The following is a 23,355-nucleotide window of genomic DNA, read 5'->3' as shown; positions in this document are numbered from 1 at the left end:
CTGGAGATAGCTTCTGAAACTTACTCTATGCCATCTCTCAGATGTCTCCATCTGAGAGATGGAGACAAATTGGTAACTTGATCATTAATGTCTCCTGTACAGGTATCCTTTCCTTCTCTGTCTTACTTCCCCACTCCCTTGCCTGTTTTTGCTGGAATTACTTTTTAAAATAAATTATTTGCTCTCAAATTCTAGTTTCTCAGAGTTGGCTTTTGGAGAACCTATCCTGAGTTAGTAATATCTTTTGATAAATAGAAATTCATAATTTAAATGGATCTAGTTTATCAGTTTTTTTTCCCTTCATAGTTAGTATTTGCTATGTCCTGCGTAAGAAGTCTTTACCTACTCTAATATCTTGATTGTACCCATGGAATTTTAATTTATGAAGGTGATTGAATGATAACATGGAGACACTAATGCTATTGTTTATTACTTATAGTTCCCAAGAGGAAAGGGCATGTCAGGCAGGACCACCTGGGGAAGTACTAGGGTTGGTCGAGAGGCAGAAGGAGCAAGGAAAAACATGGGCAAAAATGCCAGGAAGTTGCTAGGTAGGGAAGTTGCCTATTGGGCAGGAAGTAAAACACAGATGTTGAAGTTTGTGATTGGAGGGTTCGTAATATGATTTTCACATGCCCGCAAAAGCTAGACTGCAAGGGAGATGTAAACAACTTTAGCTATTAGTTTCACCATGTGATTTAATGGATGCCAAATCATCAATTACAAAATCTGTAAAAATTAATTAGAACACACAAGGCCATGAAGATATACTTCTTTATTAATTCCAGATATTTTATTGTTTTACCTTTTATACTTATATCTACAATCCATCTGGAATTAATTTTTGTGTGTAGGTTGAGGGAAGGGCCATGTTTCTTTTTTTCCCATATGGATTCATAATTCTACTGGTACTGTTTATGGAAAAGACTCTCTTTTCCCCACTGTTCTGCAGTCAACCTTTGTCATAAATCGAGTTCCCATATATATGTTTAGAGTCTATTTCTAGACTCTTTGTTCTGTTCCATTGGACTCTCTGTTTTTATGTCAATACCATCATTTCTTAATTACTGTAATTTTATTAGAAGTTGACATTCATTCATTAGTTAGTCTTTCCATCTTCTTCTTCAGTGGTGTGTTAGCTATTTTTGGAATTATCCCCCCACCCTTTTTTGAGACAGGGTTTCACTTTGTCACCCAGGCTGGAGTGCAGTGGTGTGATCACTGCTTACTGCAGGCTCAACCTCCTGGGCTCAAGTGATCCTCCCACCTGAGCCTCTATGTAGCTGGACAAGAGACATGTGCCACCACACCCAGCTAATTTCTTAACTTTTTTTTTGTAGAGGCAGAGTTTTGCCATGTTGCCCAGGCTGGTCGCAAACTCTTGAGCTCAAGTGATCCTCCTACCTCAGACTCCCAAAATGTTGGGATTACCGACATGAGCCATTGCACCTAGCATGAATTATTCTCCTTTAGTGATAGTGATGATAGTTGCTTTCTGTTTAGTGAATTTTATTTATTTTTAATATTCCAGTTAGTTTCAGAGATCCATTGTAAGAGAACATGACATAACCCATTTGGGGCTAACAACATTTATTATGGCATTTTTTCTAAATTGATGCGTATGGTCACAGAACAGTCGAGGTGTGCAGTGGGGCTATAGACCAAGGTACCTCAAAAAGAAACATCTGGCTAGGCATGGTGGCTCATGCCTGTAATCCCAGAACTTTGGGAGGCCGAGATGGCTGGATCATCTGAGGTCAGGAGTTCGAGACCAGCCTAGCCAACATGGTGAAACCGCATCTCTATTAAAAAAACAGAAACATCTTCATATCAAGTACATTATGTCATAATTGTAGTATCCTAAAACTCTACTTCATCTGTCAGTATTGGTAAATTAGTCCAGGCACAGGATCATTCCTCGTTCCTCCAGGTTTGGTAACACTGCCCAATTCTAGAGTGCAATTTAATTTATATAAAATTTATTAGTAAAATTTGGAATGTTGATGTTGCTTTATTTTGGCAAACTATAATTCCTAGTGGAATTATGAAAAGTTTTACTTGAACAAACAGGAACCAATGAGGGAAATCCATGTTGTTCTATAACTATCTGGGAGGTTTGGATTCAGCTTTTTAAAATATCATCTATCTACAAATACTCTTTGTGCCTTTTTCAGCTAATCTTAGTCTCTTGGTGCTGCTCAGGATTGGACTGCATCTCCTTTTGCTATTCAGTTTAAATTGAACCCAAGAGATTGAAATAAAAATGAAAATTGGATACAATGAGATGAACTCTTCTCATTTCCAAACTTTTGGGAAACGAGTGCGCTAGGTTAATTATGGTGGGTCAATAATTTTGTATCATTCTTTAGGCTTGCATTGTGGCTAGGCTGATATATAAAAATATATGGCATATGGAAAGAGTAAGAATGTTCAAGAGGAAAACCCATTGTTCTATTAAATATTTATGATGTCCATCCAAATTTGGGTTTTTATCTTAACAGGTCAATGCTGCTGAATCAAAGATAACAAATTTAATATACTTAAAACATACCTTGGAACTTGTGGATCCTTTAAAGGTAATTTATATGTGTGTGTATCATACAAAACATGTCCAGCATTATTTTTTAACTTTTTGTTCAGGAAAAATTTCAAACTCAGGGAGCATTGCAAGAATAACATGGCGAATTCCCCATATTTTTTTTCTTTGCACATACTTTACATACACATACACATTATTAGCCTTATTACGCTTACTGAAACATTTAAGAATAAATTGCAGCACCTAAATACTAAAGTACTAAGTACTTAGGAGACTAAAGTCTCCCAACAAAAAGATGTTCTCTTATATAATCATAATATTATTATCAAATTCAGAATAATTAATACTGATGCTATACTATTTTATAATATGTATCCCATACTCAAATTTTTAAAATTGTTCTAATAATGTTCTTTATAGCATTTTTTTTCCTGATATAGAGTCTAATCCAGGATCATATCTTATATTTAATGTCATGTTTTTTAAAACTCCTCTGAAGTGGAGAAGTTTCTCAGCCTTTGTTCATGACACTGACATTTTGAAGCATAAGGGTCAATTTTTTAAATAGAATTTCCTCAATTTATGTGATTGCTTTCTCCTGATTAAATTCATCTATGCATATTTGGCATTAATACTCTATGATGTATCCTTTTTAGTACATCACATCAAGAGGCACATAATGCCATTTCCTCATTCTTGGTGATATTAACGGATCAATTTCTTCACCATAAATTCAGATTTTCTTTTGTAATTAATAAGTTATTAATCTATGGAGAGTTATTTTGAGAATGTGTAAATAACCCGATCCTCATCAAACTTCTACCCATTGATTGTAGAATTAATTGATGGCTCTTACCTGAAGTAATTATTACTGTGATGGTTACAAGATGATTATATTCTCATTAACTTTTAAATACTACACTGTGTAAAACTTGTTTTTATTAAAGTGATAAAGGGAACTGCTTTTGAAAAAGAAATAATGAAAAATATGGAATAACTTTGTTATAGAGATTATTCTAATAAATATTAACATAGTTTGGCTGTGTCTCCACCCAAATCTCACTTTAAATTGTAAGAATCCCCACATTTCAAGGGCGGGGACTGGTGGAGATAATTGAATCATGGGGGTGGTTTCTCCCATATTGTTCTTTTGGTAGTGAATAAGTCTCACAAGGTCTGATGGTTTTATAAAGAAGAGTTCCCCTGCACATGTTCTTCTTGCCTACTGGCATCTAAGATGTAACTTTGCTCCTCATTTACCTTCTGCCATGATTGTGAGGCCTCCCCAGCCATGTGGAACTGTGAGTCAATTAAACCTTTTTCCTTTATAAATTTCCCAGTCTTGGGTATGTCTTTATTAGCAGCTGAGAACAGACTGATACAGTAAATTTTACCAGTAGAGTGGGGCGCTGCTGTAAAGGTACCTGAAAATATGGAAGTAACTTTGTAACTGGGTAACAGGCAGAGGCTGGAACAGTTTCGAGGGCTCAGAAGGCAGGAAGTTGTAGGAAAGTCTGAAACTTCCTAGAGACTTGTTGAATGGCTTTGACCAAAATGCTGATAGTTATAGGGACAGTAAGGTCCAGGCTGAGGTGGTCTCAGATGGAGATGAGGAATTTTTGGGAACTGGAATAAAGGTCACTCTTGCTGTGCAAAGAGACTGGCAGCATTTTCCCCTGCCCTGGAGATCTGTGGAACTTTGAACTTGAGAGAGAGGGTATCCAGGGAGAAGAAATTCCTAAGCAGTGAAGCATTCAAGAGGAAGCAGAGTATAAAAGCTTGGAAAATTTGCAGCCTGAGGATACAATAGAAAAGAAAATCCCATTTTCTGGGGAGAAATTCAAACCAGCTGAAGAAATTCGCATAAGTAACAAGGAGGCAAAAGTTAATAATCACCAAGACAATAGGGAAAATGTCTCCAGGTCATGTCAGAGACCTTTATGGCAGCCCCTTCCATTACAGGCCCAGAGGCCTAGGAGGAAAAAATGGTTTTCTGGCCCCCCCCCGCCTTGCTCTGTGCAGCCTAGGGACTTGGTGCTCTGTGTTGCAGTTGCTCCAGCTATGGCTAAAAGTGGCCAACACACAGCTCGGGCCATGGCTTTAGAGGGTGCAAGCCTCAAGCCTTGGCAGCCTCCATGTGGTGTTGAGCCTGCAGGTGCACAGAAGTCAAGAATAGTTTGGGAGCCTCCACCTAGATTTCAGAGGATGTATGGAAATGCCTGGATGTCCAGGCAGAAGTTTGCTTCAGGGACGGGACCCTCATGGAGAGCCTCTGTTAGGACAGTGCAGAAGGAAAATGGGCAAAAGCCCCCACACAGAGTCCCCACTTGGGCATTGCCTAGTGGATCTGTGAGAAGAGAGCCACTGTCCTCCAGACTCCAGAATGGTAGATCCACCGACAGTTTGCACCATGCACCTGGAAAAGCCACAGACACTCAACACCAGCCTTAAAAGCAGCTGCAGGGTTCAGGGGGCTATACCTTGCAAAGGCACAAGGGTGGAGCTGCTCAAGGCTATGGGAGCTCACTTCTTGCATCAGTGTGACCTGTATGTGAGACATGGAGTCGAAGGAGATCATTTTGGAGCTTTAAGGTTTGACTGTCCCGCTGGATTTTGGACTTGCATGGGGCCTGTAGCCCCTTCATTTTGGCCATTTTCTCCCATTTGGAATGGGTGTATTTACCCAATGCCTGTACCCCAGTTGCATCCAGGAAGTAACTAACTTGCTTTTCAGTTTTACAGGCTCATAGGCAGAAGGGACTTGCCTTGTCTCAGATGAGATTTGGACTGTGGACTTTTGAGTTAATGCTGAAATGAGTTAAGACTTTGGGAGACTCTTTGGAAGAAATGATTGGTTTTGAAATGTGAAGACATGAGATGTGGCAGGGGCTAGGGGCAGTATTATATGGTTTGGCTGTGTCCCCACCCAAATCTCACCTTGAGTTGTAATAATCCCCACATGTCAAGGGCAGGGCCAGGTGAAGATAATTGAATCATAGAGCAGTTTCCCCCATGTTCTCCTGGTAGTGAATAAGTCTCACAAGATCTGATGGTTGTTTAAAGGGGAGTTCCCCTGCACATGTTTTTCTTGCCTGCTGCCATGTAAAACATGACTTTGCTCCTCATTCACCTTCTGCCATGATTGTGAGGCCTCCCCAGCCGTGTGGAATTGTGAGTCAATTAAACCTTTTTCCTTTATAAATTACCCAGTCTCGGGTATGTCTTTCTTAGCAGCATGAGAACGGACTAATACAAATATATATAATTAAAGTAATGTGGCAAAAGACTTCAAAAATGTTTTCACCTTTCTTGTAATGAAATAAATGGAATAAATCACCAGAAAAATATTGAGAGATTTCATGAAACACAAATTTTAAACTTTGGTATGTCAAAAGCAAAGTAAAAGGCAAAGATAGGAAAAATTTATAACAAATGACAGTTTATTAGTCTGTTTTCATACTGCTATAAAGAACTACCCAAGCCTGGGAAATTCATAAAGGAAACAGATTTAATTGACTCACAGTTCAGTATGGCTGGGTAGGCCTCAGGAAATGTACAATCATGGCAGAAGGAGAAGGGGAAACAAGGCAGCTTTGTTACAAGGCAGCAGGAAAGAGAAGGAATGCAGGAGGAACTACCACACACTTATAAAGCGATCAGATCTGATGAGAACTCACTCACCATCATGAGAACAGCGTGAGGGAAACTGCCCACATTATTCAATTACCTCCACCTGGTCTCTCCCTGGAAAAGTGGGGATTATGGGAATTCTAAGGATTATAATTTATGATGAGATTTGGGTGGGGAGACAAACCCTAACCATATCAGACAGACAAAATACTAATTTCTGTCATCATAAAACTCATGTAATTTCATAGGAAAGTATTGAAATGCCAATGGAAATATGGAAAATGACCCAAAGAAGGAAATCAAGGTGATTAATAAATGGTACCAAAAATGTTAACCTCGTTATTAATCGAAGCAATACCAATTAAAACCATAGTTTTTTATCTGTCAAAGAAGCAGACATTTTCATTTATCTTAAAGGATGTAACTCATTTCTAATTAGAGATCTATGAGACAGGCAACTTACTAAACAGCTGGTAAAAATACAGATTTCACATACTTTACAGGGAATTGTGCTGGAAATGTTTGCAACATATATCTTTTGATCTTGTAACACTACTTCTAGAGATTTGTCTGAAAGAACTTTTCAGAAATGTTGGCCAATATTTATGTCCAACAATGGTCATTACAGTATTATTTTATTTATATCAGTGAGAAATTATAAGTAGAGTAGAACTGCAGTAATTACAGGAAGAGACTATTTGCTTTCCATAGACTGGAATATTATGAATTATTAAACATTTTTGCCTTGAAAAGCTTTTTATATGTATGATATAGTATCAGTTGAGCATCCCTAACCCAAAAGTTAAAAATTTTAGATGCTCCAGATTCTGAAACTTTTTGTGTACCAATGTGATGTCACAAGTGGAAAATTTTACATCTTGACCTTATGTAATGGGTTGCAGTCAAAATGCAGGTACTCAACACAGTTTATTCAGCATCCTAAAGGGAAAAAAGACCCTCCCAGCTCTCTTCATCTGTAACATACCTTTCCTGTGCACTCCCAGATTCTTCTGTGCAAACATTCCCACAAAGGGTAACACAATGACACAGCTACAGGTCAGATGTGCCAATGGCAAGTTTCCATGATGCCCTACATAGGGCCAAGACTGACGTGCATTACTGTTTTTTGCTTATTGCCTGCTTTGTCTAGTGGTTAAGATAACAAAAACAAAAAACAAAACAAAGAAAATGTCAGAAAGGCCTGCAGTAACAGTGATAAGAAAAAGAGGAATCACGTTTATATGTAACACAGAAAGTCAAGCTATTGGAGAAACTGGATAATGGTGTAACTGTGAAAGGTCTTAAAGAAGCGTGTGCTGTTAGAAAGACTGCCAGATATGACCTAAAGAAACAAACGGATAAACTGTTGCAGTTCTATGCTGAAAGTGATAAACAGAAGCTAATGAAAAATAGAAAAACACTGCATAACATTTTCAAAAAAGAAAGAAAGAATGGATCCATCTGCCTTGCAGTGAACACATGCCACTTAATGGTATACTGATCATGAAACAAGTGAAGATGTTATCACAGTGAAATGAAAATTGAAGGGAACTGTCAATATTCAACAGGCTGGTTGCAGAAATTTAAGAAGAAAATGACATTAAATTTTTAAAGATTTATAGTGATTGAGCATCTGCTGATCATGAAGCACTGGAGGAATTCATTGATGAGTTTGCCAAGGTCATTGCTGATGAAAATCTGTTGCCAGAACAAATCGATAATGCTGATTAAACATCATTGTTTTGGCATTATTGCCTCAGAAAGACACTGACTACAGCTGATGAAGCAGCCCCTGTGGGAATTAAGGATGCCAAGGACAGAAAACAACTATGCTGGGCTGTGCTAGTGCAGCAGACACACGTAAGTGTAAACGTGCTGTGATAGGTAAAACCTTGTGTCTTCGCTGTTTTCAAGGAGTGAATTTCCTACCAGTTTATTATTATGCTAACAAAGAGGCCTGAATCACCGGGGACATTTTTTTCCAATTGGTCTCACAAACATTTTACACCAGCAGCTCATGCTCACTGCAGAGAATCTGGATTGGATGATGATTGAAATATTTTGTTATTCCTTGACAACTCTTCTGTTAATCCTCCAGCTGCAATTTTCATCAAAAATAATGTTTATGCCATATATTTTCACCTAAATGTGACTTCATTAATTCAGCCATGTGACTGAGACGAGAGTATCCTTAGATCAATGAAGAGTGAATACAAAAACACTTTTTTAAAAATTTTTAATTTTTATTTTAGTTTTGGGGGTACATGTGCATGTTTGTTATGTGGGTAAACTTGTATCTTGGAGGTTTGTTGTACAGATTATTTCACCACCGAGGTACTAAGCCTAGTACCCAATAGTTATTTTTTCTGCTCCTCTTCCTCCTCCCAACCTCCACCCTCAAGCAAACGCCAGTATCTGTTGTTCCTATCTTTGTGTCCATGAGTTCTCATCATTTAACTCCCACTTTTAAGTGAAAACATGGGGTATTTGATTTTCCGTTCCTGTGTTAATTTGCTAAGGATAATGGCCTCCAGCTCCATGCATGTCCCTGCAAAAGACATGATCTTGTTTTTTTATATATATATAACTGCATAGTATTCCATGATGTATATAAACCACATTTTCTTTATCCAATCTGTCACTCACGGGTATTTGGTTGATTCCATGTCTTTGCTATATTGTGAACAGTGCTGCAGTGAACATTCATGTGCATTTATCTTTGTGGTAAAATGATTTATGTTCCTCTGCATATATACCCAGTAATGGGATTGTCGGGTCGAATGGTATCTCTGTTTTCAGCTCTTTGAGGAATTGCCACACTGCTTTCCACAATGGTTGAGCTAATTTACATTCATACACCAACAGTGTATAAATGTTCTTCTTTCTCTACAAGCTCACCAACGTCTGTTGTTTTTTGACTTTTTAATAATAGCCATTCTGACTGGTGTGAGATGGTATCTCATTGTGGCTTTGATTCACATTTCTGTGATGATCAGTGATATTGAGCTTTTTTTCATATGTTTATTGTCCACATGTATGTCTTTAGAAAAGTGTCTGTTCATGTCCTTTGCTTACTTTTTAATGAAGTTGCTTTATTCTTGTAAATTTAAAAACACTTTCTTGAACAGCGTGCTAGCAGCAGTGAACAGAGGCATAGATGTGGAAGTTTTTTTAGAGTTGCAGTCTTGCTTTGTGCCCAGGCTGGAGTACAGTGGCACAATCATGGCACACTGCACCCTTGAACTTCTAGGCTCAAGTAATCCTCCCACCTTTCCTGAGTAGCTGGGAGTACAGGCATATGTCACTATGCCCAGCTAATTTTTTAAAATTTTATAGACAGGGGTCTCGCTATGTTGCCCAGGCAGGGCTTGAACTCCTGGGCTCAAGCAATCCACCTGCCTCATCCTCCTGAGTCACTGGGATTACAGGTGTGAGTCATCGCACCTGACAGTGGAAGGTTTTCGAAAGGAGTTTAGTATGAAGAATGCCGTATATGCTGTTGCCAGTGCTTGGAACATAGTTACTAAAGACATGGTTGTGCATGCCTGGCACAACCTCTGGCCTGTGATGCTGTTCAATGATGATGGTAAAACAAGGTGGTGACTTTGTAGGATTCCATATGTCAAGTGAGAAAAAATTATGTCTGACCTCCTAAAATATGCAAAATGTATACTTTCAGAGTCTGTCAGTAAGCTGGAAGAACTGGGTGTTAAAGTTTGTATTTATTTATTTATTATTTGAGATGGGGTCTCACTCTGTCACCCAGGCTGGAGTATCTCAGCTCACTACAACGTTTGCCTCCCAGGCTCAAGCCATCCTCCCACCTCAGCCTCCTGAGTAGCTGGGACCACAGGCATGCACCACCATGCCCAGCTAATTGTTTGTATTTTTGATAGAGACGGGGTTTCACCATGTTGGCCACACCGGTATCAAACTCCTGAGCTCAAGCAATTTGTCCGCCTTGGCCCCTCAAAATGGTGGGATTACAGGTGTGAGCCACGGCGCCAGGCCAATTGACATTTTTAACATCAATAATGAGGTCCCAGCTGTTCATTAATCAACGGATGATGAAATAGACAAAATGGTTCTGATTCAAGGTGATCATGACAGTAATGATGACGAAGATGATGTTGTAACACTGCAGAAAAAACGCCTATAGATGTGGTAAAAATGTGTGATGGGCTTACTGAAGATCTACAGTTTTTGTTTAAGCAAAATAAAATTCCTGTTTTTACCGTATAAGAATGGAGCAGCACACATTCATAACAGAACAAGAAATCATGTGAGTTATAAAATCAAAGAGAAATTTCTAAGACAAAAACCATTATTAATGAAGCAGATGACTCTAGAGGAAACATGTATCCTTAGAATACCCACTTCCTGGTCCCTTAACTGTCTCTGATGTTTCATCTCACTTAGAAAAATAAAATACAGCTTACAGTAACCTCTTAATCAAAATATAGCATTATAGGTGGATACTGAAAATTATTAGTTGTTGCTGTCGTTTAAGAGCTGATGCAGGTACTCTGCGGGTGCTACTGTGCTGTTACCCTGAACACATTTTTTCACTATATTAATGGTATGTCATTTTTTTTTTTTTTACTGTTAAGTACTTATGGGTAAATAAGTGTTAAAAAATGATTGCTTATTGGTAGCATATAAATTCAGAGTTGGGAATGATAGTCATGCCAATCACAAATTGTCCACATAAGTGACTGAAATAGTGACACCTTTGCTTTCTAGTGGTTCCATGTACATAGACTTTTATGTGCAAAATTATTTAAAGTGTTGTATAAAATTACCTCAGGCTATGTGTATAAGGTGTACATGAAACATAAATGAATTTCATGTTTAGACTCAGGTTTAATCTCCAGGAGATCTCATTATGTACATATGCAAATATTCCAAAATCTGAAAAAAATCCAGAATCTGAAACTTCTGATCCCAAGCATTTTGGGTAAGAAATACTCAACCTGGATTAAGTTAGGGTTGGGGAAGGAGCATACAATGATATAAAATTATTTATTTTAGATACTGACAGGAAATATACTATAATATTTAGAATGTTTATCTTTGGACGATAGTAGATTTAATTTTTTTCTTTCAGTTTTGGTGAATTTTTTAGTTTTTATCTGTCTGTGCATATTATTTTCTGTTCATAAGCAAAAAAAATTATTACCATTGCTTCATATCAAACTAAAAAAGGAGGTAATGGTCAGGCTAAATATGCTTTCTCTTCTTCTTTTCTGTTTATTTAGTTAGTGACCCCCTCATAGTTTTCATTAAGCAAAATAAAATTCCTATTTTTACTATATAAGAATTGAGAAATTGCTCTATTTATGAATATACAAAGCACTTTTTTGGTCTAATGTATATCTAACCTAAATTTTGGAATTATATGTAGAGTACTCTAAATGTACAACAGTAGTTGTTTAAGTACCTATATGTATAAGTAGTCGGGTATTAACAATTAGTAGAGAGGCAAGAAAAATAAAATTTATAATAAGCGGTGGATGGCACTAATTAGCCATGTACTCTTTATTTGGAAAAAGGGAAAGATACAGTCTATCCTCAGCTGAATAGCTAAAAATATATTTTATGAGTATATAAATGAGGAAATGAAGAAAGCACTTGGTAAACTATAAAGTATTAAACAAATGTAAAATGATATGTTTGAATGATCTTGTAATTGATTATCCTTAACTTTTTTATTTTATTCTTTAATAGATTGCTATGAAGAACTGTAACACACCTTTATTAAGAGCTTACTGTGGTTCCTTGGAAGACAAGAGGTCTTTGTCACTCAACCGTTAATAAAAAATAAGATTATTCTCTTCTTCCTGATCATAACTGATTTTAAAGACTCTAATTGTATTCTATGGAACAATTACCTGAGTTTTGGTTAAAAGAATCTTTAACCTATTCATCAAAATTCTAATTTTACATTTCACATTATAAGTAGAATAAATAGGGTAACAACACATTGATTATTTGTGTTAAAGGACAATTAGAATAGCATGAAAACTTGAAATCCAAGCACAATTTTAATATTTCTTTTTAAAGCCATTCTCCATGGAAAGACTTTCAAATAATAAAAATATATTTCCTTATTTTGTTAAATCATGAAGAGTCTAATGTAACAAAAAATAGTAGATATAAATATTGAATACAATCTAAATGCTGTTTAATTTTAACAATATTAAATTATTAGCAGTAGTTGTGGACTGAAGAACTACTGGTTCAATCCAGACCTTGGTTCTGAACTGAAAAGACTTGTGATACTTAAGAACTATTATTCTATTAATTGAGGATTTATCCCCTGTGTGAGGCCACACATTGAAGTTAATAATAAAACTGGCCTAATTACAAATAAAATATAGAATGGAATGAAGGAAAAGTTGAGGAAAATATGTGTTACCAGATTTCTGGTTTGCAAAATCACTGAACTTTACCACTGATAATTGTGAGGTTCCTGTTACGCTGTCTATATATGTCTTTAGTGTCTCTTGCCTCTACTGAAGGCAGGGATCATATGTTATTCTTCTCTGAATCTCTTCACCTAGCACAGTGCTTGATACATGGTGTACATTAATGTTTATTGAGTAAATGAGCATGAAGCCAGAATTTTTTTAATAGTTCTTTAGAGATACATTTTGTACCCACAGGCACATCAGTATATGTAATTTGTGAGCTCTATTAGCAGATGTAGAATTGTTTTTGGGGTCCTGATGCTGTTTTAGACTAGTCCTGACTGATGAAACAGTTTAAATATGAAATAGTCACAGCTCTAACTTAAGTAAATTTAAATATTTGTTGCTTAATTAGTTATTTCAAAATAACTTTCAACAAAAATTTGCTATCGTCAATTGTGATTCAAATTATAAATTAAAATAACTCTTTGACTTATTGCCTATAATATTCTTCTTTTGGCCTTAATATTAGGTTTGGAATCATACTTGAAAAGATTAAAACAGTAATTAATGATGATGCAAGATACATGAAAGGATGCCTAAACATGAGGACTCAGAAGTGCTATGCAGTGAGGTCTAACATAAATGAATTTCTTGACATAGCAAGAAGAACATACACAGAGATTGTAGATGACATAGCAGGTAATTTATTTATTTGATAATGTTTTTCTGTTTTGTAGGGATGAAACAGCCTTTTCAGGACATGCTGTCCTTTTTTGCTGCTGATGACTAGCCATACATATTTTAAATTTATTTTTTGTTACCAAAACATAAGGTTAGCATGTAGTGCCATTTAAGGAAACAGCATATGTGGCAGCCTTCATACGAAACTCCTTTTGGAAACCTTCCATTGCCAAGTGCAGTAGCTCATGCCTGTAATCCCAGCACTTTGGGAGGCCAAGGAGGGCTGATAGCTTGAGTCCAGGAGTTTGAGGCTAGCCTTGGCAACATAGCTAGTCTTTTGTAGAGACAAGACGTTGTCTCTACAAAAACTGAGAAAATTTTCCAGGCATGGTGATGTATGCCTGTAGTCCCAGCTACTCCGGAGGCTGAGGGAGGAGGATCACTTGGATCACTTGAGCCCAGGAGGTCGAGACTGCAGTAAGTTATGATTGTGCCACTGTGCTCAGCCTGGGCGACAGAGTGAGATCTGTCTCAAAAAAAAAAAAAATTATTAGAGTTTGAAAGAGCAACAAGACCTCCTATTTATGTATAAAATAAGAATTTAAAAACCATGTGACTCTTTAAAGCAGAGTGATTTTTCTCATTAAAATTTATTCATTTTGTTTTGTTTTTGTTTTTCTTGTTTCTGGTCACCAGGAATGATATCACAACTTGGAGAAAAATATAGTCTTCCTTTAAGGACAAGTTTTAGCTCTGCTCGAGGATTTTTCATCCAGATGACTACAGATTGTATAGCTCTACCTAGTGATCAACTTCCTTCAGAATTTATTAAGGTTCATTTTAGAGTGGTTAGGAAATTAGTGCTTCTGATTTTATAGAATTACATCTACATATTTTTGGGACTTCTTGAGTTTTGCAAGCCAAATTTCTGAATGGTCTATATCTTCTCCTATTCCTACCCACCCACCTAACTAATATACTAATCTGAGAGTGATTTAGAAGCTTTTGCAGAAATACCAAACTCAGTGTTTTCCACAGTTCTGGGAGCTTGGTGTAAGAAAAAAAGGAAAATGAAGAAAGAACATCCAAAAGCTGTTTATGATAAAAGAAATTAGGAAAATACCACACCATTTGCCTGTTAAAGGTTTGAAAAGTCCTGAAGTAAATAAATCTACTTAACTTTAAAAAAATCTAACATTTTCAAACCTTTGTACCACAGGAATAATTTTTCCTATATAGCTCCTTTACAATATACCAGTTTGGGAAAGTCTAACCCACTCTAATCTTTGTTCTATCTGCTTGGGGGGTACTTTTTGATAAGAACAAACCATTTAGCTTTCAGGCTTTTAGAGCTTGAGTAAGATTAGAGATTGAGTTGAGGTTCGGATATAGGACAAGGGCTGCGACGGGTCAGAGATGGAGTGAGGATCACTGATGTCCATCATGCATGTTACTTGGTAATAAGACGTAGTGTTTTTAACATTTTAAGACCTATCAGAGTAGTCATCCCAGATGAACTAGGTCAAAATATCCTGCTTTTTAAAAATGAATGTATGGGTTAAAAAAATTTGGCTTTATCCTTTGAAGTGATCTTCCTCTTATGTTTCACAAGTATTATTTAGAACTTTCTTTGTGATACCATATCTCAAAGATTAAAATGATTAACCTAAATACCCATATTTCTGTTGTTTAAAATCTTATATTTCATAGTAGTGTGCATTTATCTTGACATTTGTTTTTTAATCTCCCAGCAGATTTCTAAAGTGAAAAATTCTTACAGCTTTACATCAGCAGATTTAATTAAAATGAATGAAAGATGCCAAGAATCTTTGAGAGAAATCTATCACATGACTTATATGTAAGAGCATTTGAAGTATATGAATATTGAATTAAATTGGTTTAATTTGAGAAACTGTTACAATTGTATTAGTTTAATTTTTATCTAATTACAGACAATTGTAGAATTTTGCATGTTAGCAAAGAAAGTCTGTCTTTGTGATTAGAATCACTGAGCCTCACAGAAGCTTCGGGGAAGATCTAATTGCAAACAAATACTGTTATAATTGATATTTCTGTAATGTGCATTCTACCATGATGTAGAACTTGGCACATCAGGGGCTTACCTGGGCTTCATTCAGTTTATTATTTTCCTATGGTCTGTAAGTCCTCAGCTTCTTATACCTTGATATTAATAATTCAATAGCAATATCACAATAGTGTCAGTTCTTTTGCTGGTCATGAAATAGTAGCAATACAGCCAGAAAGAAGAAGTAGAAGATTTAGAACACTTATTAGGCTGAAGTAATAAAGAGAAAGGTTGGGCTTTCAAGACAATTTCAAGGCATGTACCACAAACATTTTAATATATAGTAAATTTTGGGTACATATTTATCTTTGCAAGAGAAAAACTTTTTGCACTATATCACAGTATAACTCTGCCTTATAAAAACTTAAATAATTATAGTATTCAGATATTGTGTCTGCATGCACGTGTGTGAGTGAGAGAACAAGAACAAGAGAGAAAGAAAAAATGGATGAGAAAGAAAATGCATATAGTTATTGTGTTGAACTTAACATTTGCAAATTCACAAAGTGATTAGCAAATGGGAGCTTTCCAAGTATAATGAGGGCTTGATTTGGCCTATATCAAATATTTTTAATAATAAAAACTTATTTTATTAATATCATATAAAAGCAGTTATTTCAAAAATGTTATGTTAATACACCAGAAGATAGATTCTTTGCCACTAAGTAGCTGTGATCTTCAGCAAAAACTTCAATTTCCTCATCTCTAAAATGAGACAGTTGAACAATAGGCTTTATCTATAGTGTATAACTCAGATGTGAATATTATTTTACTTCAGGCAATGAATTTAATATTATTTTATGATTACAATGTATGTCCCTTTTGAAAAAACATTATTACATGTCTTACCAAACGTGTTTTCAGGATAGTGTGCAAACTGCTTAGTGAGATTTATGAACATATTCATTGCTTATATAAACTATCTGACACTGTGTCAATGCTGGATATGCTACTGTCATTTGCTCATGCCTGCACTCTTTCTGACTATGGTAAGTTGCTTTCTTTGGAATAAACATATTGCATAGTTAAATTTGTATTTGATTCAAACAATTTGATATAATAGTTATGACATTTAAAATTTTTAACTTGAAATAGAGTCTCTTGCCTCTGGTCCTAGACTAAGACACAAAATAAAGAAAGTGAGATTACCCTTAAAATTTTTTTTGAAGTAAAAAATTATTCTCTCAGAAATTGGCAAACCAAAAAGAAAAAATTGCAAGAAACTAAAGATTCCCCAAATAAGAAAGACTGCAAGAGCTGTCTCCTTGGTAAAAATGACAGTGATCTAAATTTATAAAGTTCAAATCTGAGTACTTATTAGAAGCAGTGTGATAAATATTAATAGAGAGAAATGCATCTCCAGAGTGAGCACTTTAATCCACTAGCTCTTTAGATGTGAACATACCAAAATTAGGAATTATGTAATTTATTTTTATATCCCAAGTCTATACAAAGGCCATGAATATAAATGTTAAGTAATTTTCTCATGTTAAATGAATACTTTGAGTTAGTGCTTTGACATTTCTTATCTAACTTACCAGTAATAACCATACTCCAGTATGCAAATTTACTGGACTAGTATGTGATAATTATGGTTGAATAACTGTAGACTTCATTACATTAAAAACGTTGAAATTTCTAATGTAAATCAGCAGTAAAATTTCTAAAATGTTATGTTAATTTACTTTTATGGGAAGTATCTTAAGATTTTTTCATATTTCTTATGGAAATATTAACTTTTTCTATTGGTATTTTATAGGCCAAAAATTTTCAAACTTTTATATCTCCTTTGCGTCAGAACTCTACTTTAGGGGTCAGATATTCCAATGGTAGTTGTTTTTTTTTTTTAACTATTAAGAGATTTAGTCTTGCTTCATTTTAGTTTGAGAAGGATCATTCTGAAACTCCATATCTATAAATAATGAATTTTTGAAAATACTTAAAATTTTTTTCTAACCTAACTTTTATGATGAATGTTTTCAAGTTTATGCATTTTAGATAAAGGTATGGAACATTTTGGTTTTCACATATACTTTCACCCTCTTCCTCCTCCCCCCACTTCAGGTGGTATCCATAGAGACCTGATCCTTATTCGTTTCTATAAATTAACAAATTATTTGTGTTGATCTTCTCTATTCTCATTCTCTGAAATTTCCTTTTATACAAAATTTCTCCATGGGCTTAGAAAGAATTATTTTTATATTTGATTTTATTCTATAATCATACCTCAACTTATAAGCTAGGTGTTTGAAACCAGCCTGGGCAACAGAGCTAGACCTCATTTCTAAAAAAAAAAAAAAATTGGTGAGAAGTGGTGGCAGGTGCCTGTACTCCCAGCTTCTTGAGAGGCTGAGGCAGGCAGGAGGATGGCTTGAGCCCAGGAGTTTGAGGTTGCAATAAGCTATGATTTTGCCACTGTATTCCAGCCTGGGTGACAGACCAAGACCCTGTCTCTAATACATACATAAATAAATGCTAAGCATACCAAATTTGAAATAATATTAAAGGAGGGAAGTAGTGTTTAAGGTAGAGTAAGTAAATGTGCAACTCTGTATTACCAGTAACCAACTATGATTTTTGAAGTTCAATCAATGAGTACTTGGTTCTTTTTTATTTTTATTTTTTCATTTTTTTGAGACAGAGACTCACTTTGTCAGCCAGGCTGGAGTGCAGTGGCACAATCTCAGCTCACTGCAGTCTTCACCTCCCAGGCTCAAGAGATCCTCCTATCTCAGCCCCACAAGTAGCTGGGACTACAGGCATGAGCCATTACACCTGGCTAATTTTTTTTTTTTGGTAGAGATAGGGTTTGACCATGTTGCCTAGGCTGGTCTTGAACTCCTGAGCTCAAGCAATCAAGCTATCTGCCCTCCTCGGCCTCCCAAAGTGCTGGGATTACCAGCATGAGCCACCACGCCTGGTCTACTTGGTTCTTTTTAATCTACGCAAAGCTGAAAATTTTATAAACTATTTTGGAGCTCAGGACAGTGGTAAAGAACTACATTCTAGAGTTCTCTAGAAGTGAATAAAAGTTGTGATAGTGATTAGAGCGTGTCCATTATAATTTAGAAGAATTTGGGTGGGGATTTGGAATAATATAAGATACAGACAATACATACACACTACAAAACCTTTAGACACAAATATATTAATCTTTAAAAACCATTCTATTTTTTTTCTTAAGTTCGACCAGAATTTACTGATACTTTAGCAATCAAACAGGGATGGCATCCTATTCTTGAAAAAATATCTGCGGAAAAACCTATTGCCAACAATACCTATATTACAGAAGGGAGTAATTTTTTGATCATAACTGGACCAAACATGAGTGGAAAATCCACATATTTAAAACAGATTGCTCTTTCTCAGATTATGGCCCAGATTGGTAAGTTATGGCTTTATGTATTATGACCAGTTTGACACTCTTTTCAGAATGCTTTGCACCTAATTTTTTTAGGGCCATGTGCCTAATTAACCCAAGAACAGTTTGGAGCAGATTCTGCTACCTAAAAGTATAACAGTGTGTCTATTGTGTAAACTATAACTTTACTGTTTGATATTTATTAAGCTCCATCCAATTTCAATTGCATTGCACTAAAATTTTTTTGGGATACTACAGAATTGGAAACATTCTTACTATAACTATTAAAGTTGCATCAATTATTACTAAATTGAATCATGCAATTATTTCTGGTTCAAAAACAAAGTTTGTTGTGAGAAAAAGTGAAATGAGTGGTTAAGCTGTTGCCTTTAATAACCCATGTGAGTTTTTTCCAAAATTATTAAATATAATATTGAGCAGAGAAACATTTCCCTTAACTTGAGGGGTACCAATAACTTGGCCATAGCAGTTGATATATTATACACAGACATGTGCATACATGCATCTAAATGGCTGTCACTGACCCAACATTGTCACCTATTTCTTAATATGGAGGCACAGCTTAACTCCTAATTCTGAAAACTGGGTTTCCTTGAGAACTATATGAATCAGAGATGAGATACTTGGCCAAAATGAAGTGGTTCTCAAGCAGGGGTGGTTTTGATCCCTTATCTCCCAACTCCCAGAATTTGGCAATATCTGGAAACATTTTTGGTTGTCACAACTGAGGGGAGTGTAGAGTCCAGGAATGCTGTTAAACATCCTACAATGCACAGAACAGCTCTTCCTCTCCGCACTCCTCTGCTTTCCTCACCCCACCATACACACACACATAAGAAAGATTTATTGAGCCCAAGATACTAGTAGTGTCATGGGTGAGAAACCTTGGTCTAATGTAATGAATTGTAAGGAGAACAAAGCAATAATAATATTGGTGATACAGTATAAATTCACCCTTAGTACTGGGACAATCAGAGATGAATGAATTAATGAAGAGTAAGTATTTTATTGATTTTGTAGGTTTATTGGAATTAAAAGGACATTTTAGCTAATTTCCCTCGCCTTATAAGAATACTGTCTGATTCATGTAAGTTATAATACTTCTATTTGAATTAGCTATGAGGAGCTCTGTTCTATAAAAAAACAGGCTGTCCAATTGCTGGACAGCCCTAATTATTAGAGTATTCATTACACTGAACTGAAACCTGATTTCTGCAATTTCAACTCGTTCATCCTTATTCTTCTATGTACTACAGAATAATCTAGTATTTATTCCCAATATTAGCTCTTCAAATACTTGAAGATAATTATACTTCTCTTGTCACTGACCATCTTAAACCTCTGAAACACCTGAAACATATATAATATTTCATATAGTCTGACCATAAGACACCAGTGGGACTTCAAAGGCATGGAAGTTAGGACCATAGACTTGGAAGGTAGATCTAGCTTGTCCAGTTACTAGCTGTGTAATCTTAGGCAAATTACTTAACTTCATTAAGCCTTGGTTTTCCTATCTGCAAATGAAAACTATGGTAACACCCACTTCTAATAATTTTTGTAAGGACTGAGGTAATAAAAATAAAATGCTATGGATTTAAGGGGAAAGTATGAAAAAGAAGGAGACTTCCCAGGCAGAGGTAAGAGCATGTTCTAAAACACAGAAGCAAAAAAATAATAATAATAATACTATGATGTGCCCAAGGAACTACAAAAAAATAGTCGAGAGGCTTTGTACTTCCTTTGCTTTGTAGAGCAAAGAGTAACTGTGAGGAGTAGCAGGGTATAAAGCTGGAGAGGTGGGCAGTAGTTAGGTCATGGAGGGCTTTAGGTATTTACCTAAGAAGATTGAGCTTTATCCAGTAATCTGTAGGGAGCTATTGAAGAAATTTAGTGAGAGAATGGTAGGATCAGATTTAACTTTTAGATAGATCATTCTAGCTGGTGCATAGATGAGAGCTAGACTAGAAGCAAAAATACCAGCCAGGAGGCTTCTGTAATAATCTAGATAAGAAAGGTTGAGAAACTTTTTGATGGAGGTTAAGAGAGCAGAGAAAATACAAACATATACCACTTAATAATATATGCTACATGTGTATATATAGGGTATATATATGCCTTCTATATATAATATAAATATATATATTATATACATTATATATATAAAATATATATATAATACCGTATATATACTACCTAGTGTATATATACTCACACTGGGGGGGTGTGTGTGTGTGTGTATATATATATATAAAGGTCTGTAATATTTTGGTGTTCACATATACTTTCACCCTTTTCCTCCTCCCCCCACCTCAGGTGGTATCCTGAGTGTGTATATATACATATATATATATATATATATCCTGAGTGTGTATATATCCTGAGTGTGTATATAGCCTGAGTGTGTGTATATATATATATACACATGCGCACACACACACACACACACACACACACAGGGTACATATATATATATATGTATAACCTTCACATTTATTTCACATTTATATAATGAAGGTAATATATATGTATATATAAGGTATTATATGTATTATATGTATATGTAGTATATATATTATATATGTATTATATATGTGTATTATGTGTATTATATATTATATGTATTATATGTATATATTATATGTATATATAAGGTATTATATGTATTATATGTATATGTATTATATATTATATGTGTATTATATATGTATATTGTATGTATTATATATTATATATGTATTATATGTGTATATTATATATAATACCTTATATATACATATATATTACCTTCATTATATAAATGTGAAATAAATGTGAAAGTTGTACATGTATACATATATATATACACACACACACCCCCCCCCAGTGTGAGTTTATACTGGGTAGTATATATAAGGTATTATACTAAATACCTTATATATAATTATATATTCCTAATACCTTATATATACGTCATATATATAAGGTTATATATATAATTACCTTATATATAAGGTATTATATGTATTATATGTATATGTATTATATATATTAAATGTATTATATTATATATGTATATTATATGTATTATATATACCAGGTATAAAATACATTATATATGCTAAATACCTTATATATAATTATATATTGCTAATACCTTATATATAGCTCTTATATATTATATATGTATATATATTATATAGATATTATATATGCATATTATATATATACACATATAATACCTTATATATTATATATACTATATATACTAAAGATATTATAAATAATTATTTTATGTAATATATATTATATATTACATAAAATATATATATTTATATATAATGTAAGGTATTATATACATTACATAAAATAAATATATTTATAAAATATATAAAATACCTTATATATACTAAATACCTTATATATAATTATATATTCCTAATACCTTATATGTACCTGGTATATATAATGTATTATATATATAATTATATATAAGATATTTAGTATATATAAGGTATTTTATATATTTTATAAATATTATATTTATTTTATGTAATGTATATAATACCTTATATATAAATATATATATTTTATGTAATGTATATAATACCTTATATTATATATAATATATTCCTAATACCATATGTATATATATACCAGGTATATATGAGGTATTGTATATATAATATAAGGTATTATATATATTATATATTATTGAGGTATTATTAAGGTATTATATATAAGGTATTATATATATAATACCTTATATATACCAGGTATATATAAGGTATTAGGAATATATAAGTATATATAAGATATTTAGTATATATAAGGTATTTTATATATTTTATAAATATTGTATTTATTTTATGTAATGTATATAATATATAATTTATGTTATATATTATATATAAAATACCTTATATATTCTACCCAGTATATATATACTCACACTGGATGTGTGTGTGTTTGTGTATATATATATATATATGTGTGCATGTAATATATATATTACCTTCACATTTATTTTGCAGTTGTATAATGTGTAGGTAATATATATATGGTATTTTGTATATATAAGGTATTATATATAATGTATTATATATATTATATATAGTATATATAATGTATTATATACAAGTTATTATATATTATATATAATGTATAATATATATTATGTAATGTATAATATATAAATATATAATTATGTATAAATATATAAATATATACATTATATACATTATATGTTATATACATTATAATATATGAGATATAAATATATAATATATTAATGTATACATTATATATAAATATATAATATATTAATGTATACATTATATATAAATATATAATATATTAATGTATACATTATATATAAATATATAATATATTAATGTATACATTATATATAAATATATAATATATTAATGTATACATTATATATAAATATATAATATATTAATGTATACATTATATATAAATATATAGTATACATTATATATTAAAAACATATATATAATACCTTATATATACTACCCAGTATATATATATACTCACACTGGTACATATATATGTATTACCTTCACATTTATTTCACATTTATTTTCCTACAAACTCCATAAGAAAGTTGTATTTAAAATCTCAC

General features: G+C 33.7%; 1 protein-coding gene across 4 annotated transcripts in view; it reads left to right on the top strand.

Annotated features, from left to right (window-relative positions):
* The window catches only part of MSH4 (mutS homolog 4), a 125,802-nt gene that overhangs the window by 71,954 nt on the left and 30,493 nt on the right, over positions 1 to 23,355 (top strand). For 2 of the 4 annotated variants that reach the window (XM_054532988.1, XM_054532987.1), the window contains 7 exons: positions 2,502 to 2,576; positions 11,897 to 11,961; positions 13,112 to 13,281; positions 13,960 to 14,096; positions 15,015 to 15,121; positions 16,214 to 16,338; positions 18,534 to 18,734. In XM_054532988.1, the coding sequence (XP_054388963.1) occupies positions 2,502 to 2,576; positions 11,897 to 11,961; positions 13,112 to 13,281; positions 13,960 to 14,096; positions 15,015 to 15,121; positions 16,214 to 16,338; positions 18,534 to 18,734 (880 nt within the window). The remainder of the gene's footprint in view (positions 1 to 2,501; positions 2,577 to 11,896; positions 11,962 to 13,111; positions 13,282 to 13,959; positions 14,097 to 15,014; positions 15,122 to 16,213; positions 16,339 to 18,533; positions 18,735 to 23,355) is intronic. The other 2 variants (XM_024245413.2, XM_054532989.1) reach the window with 2 other exon arrangements.

The sequence above is a fragment of the Pongo abelii genome, chromosome 1, assembly GCF_028885655.2.
Source record: "Pongo abelii isolate AG06213 chromosome 1, NHGRI_mPonAbe1-v2.0_pri, whole genome shotgun sequence".
NCBI lineage: Eukaryota > Metazoa > Chordata > Mammalia > Primates > Hominidae > Pongo > Pongo abelii.
This window is presented reverse-complemented; position numbering and strand designations above follow the sequence as displayed.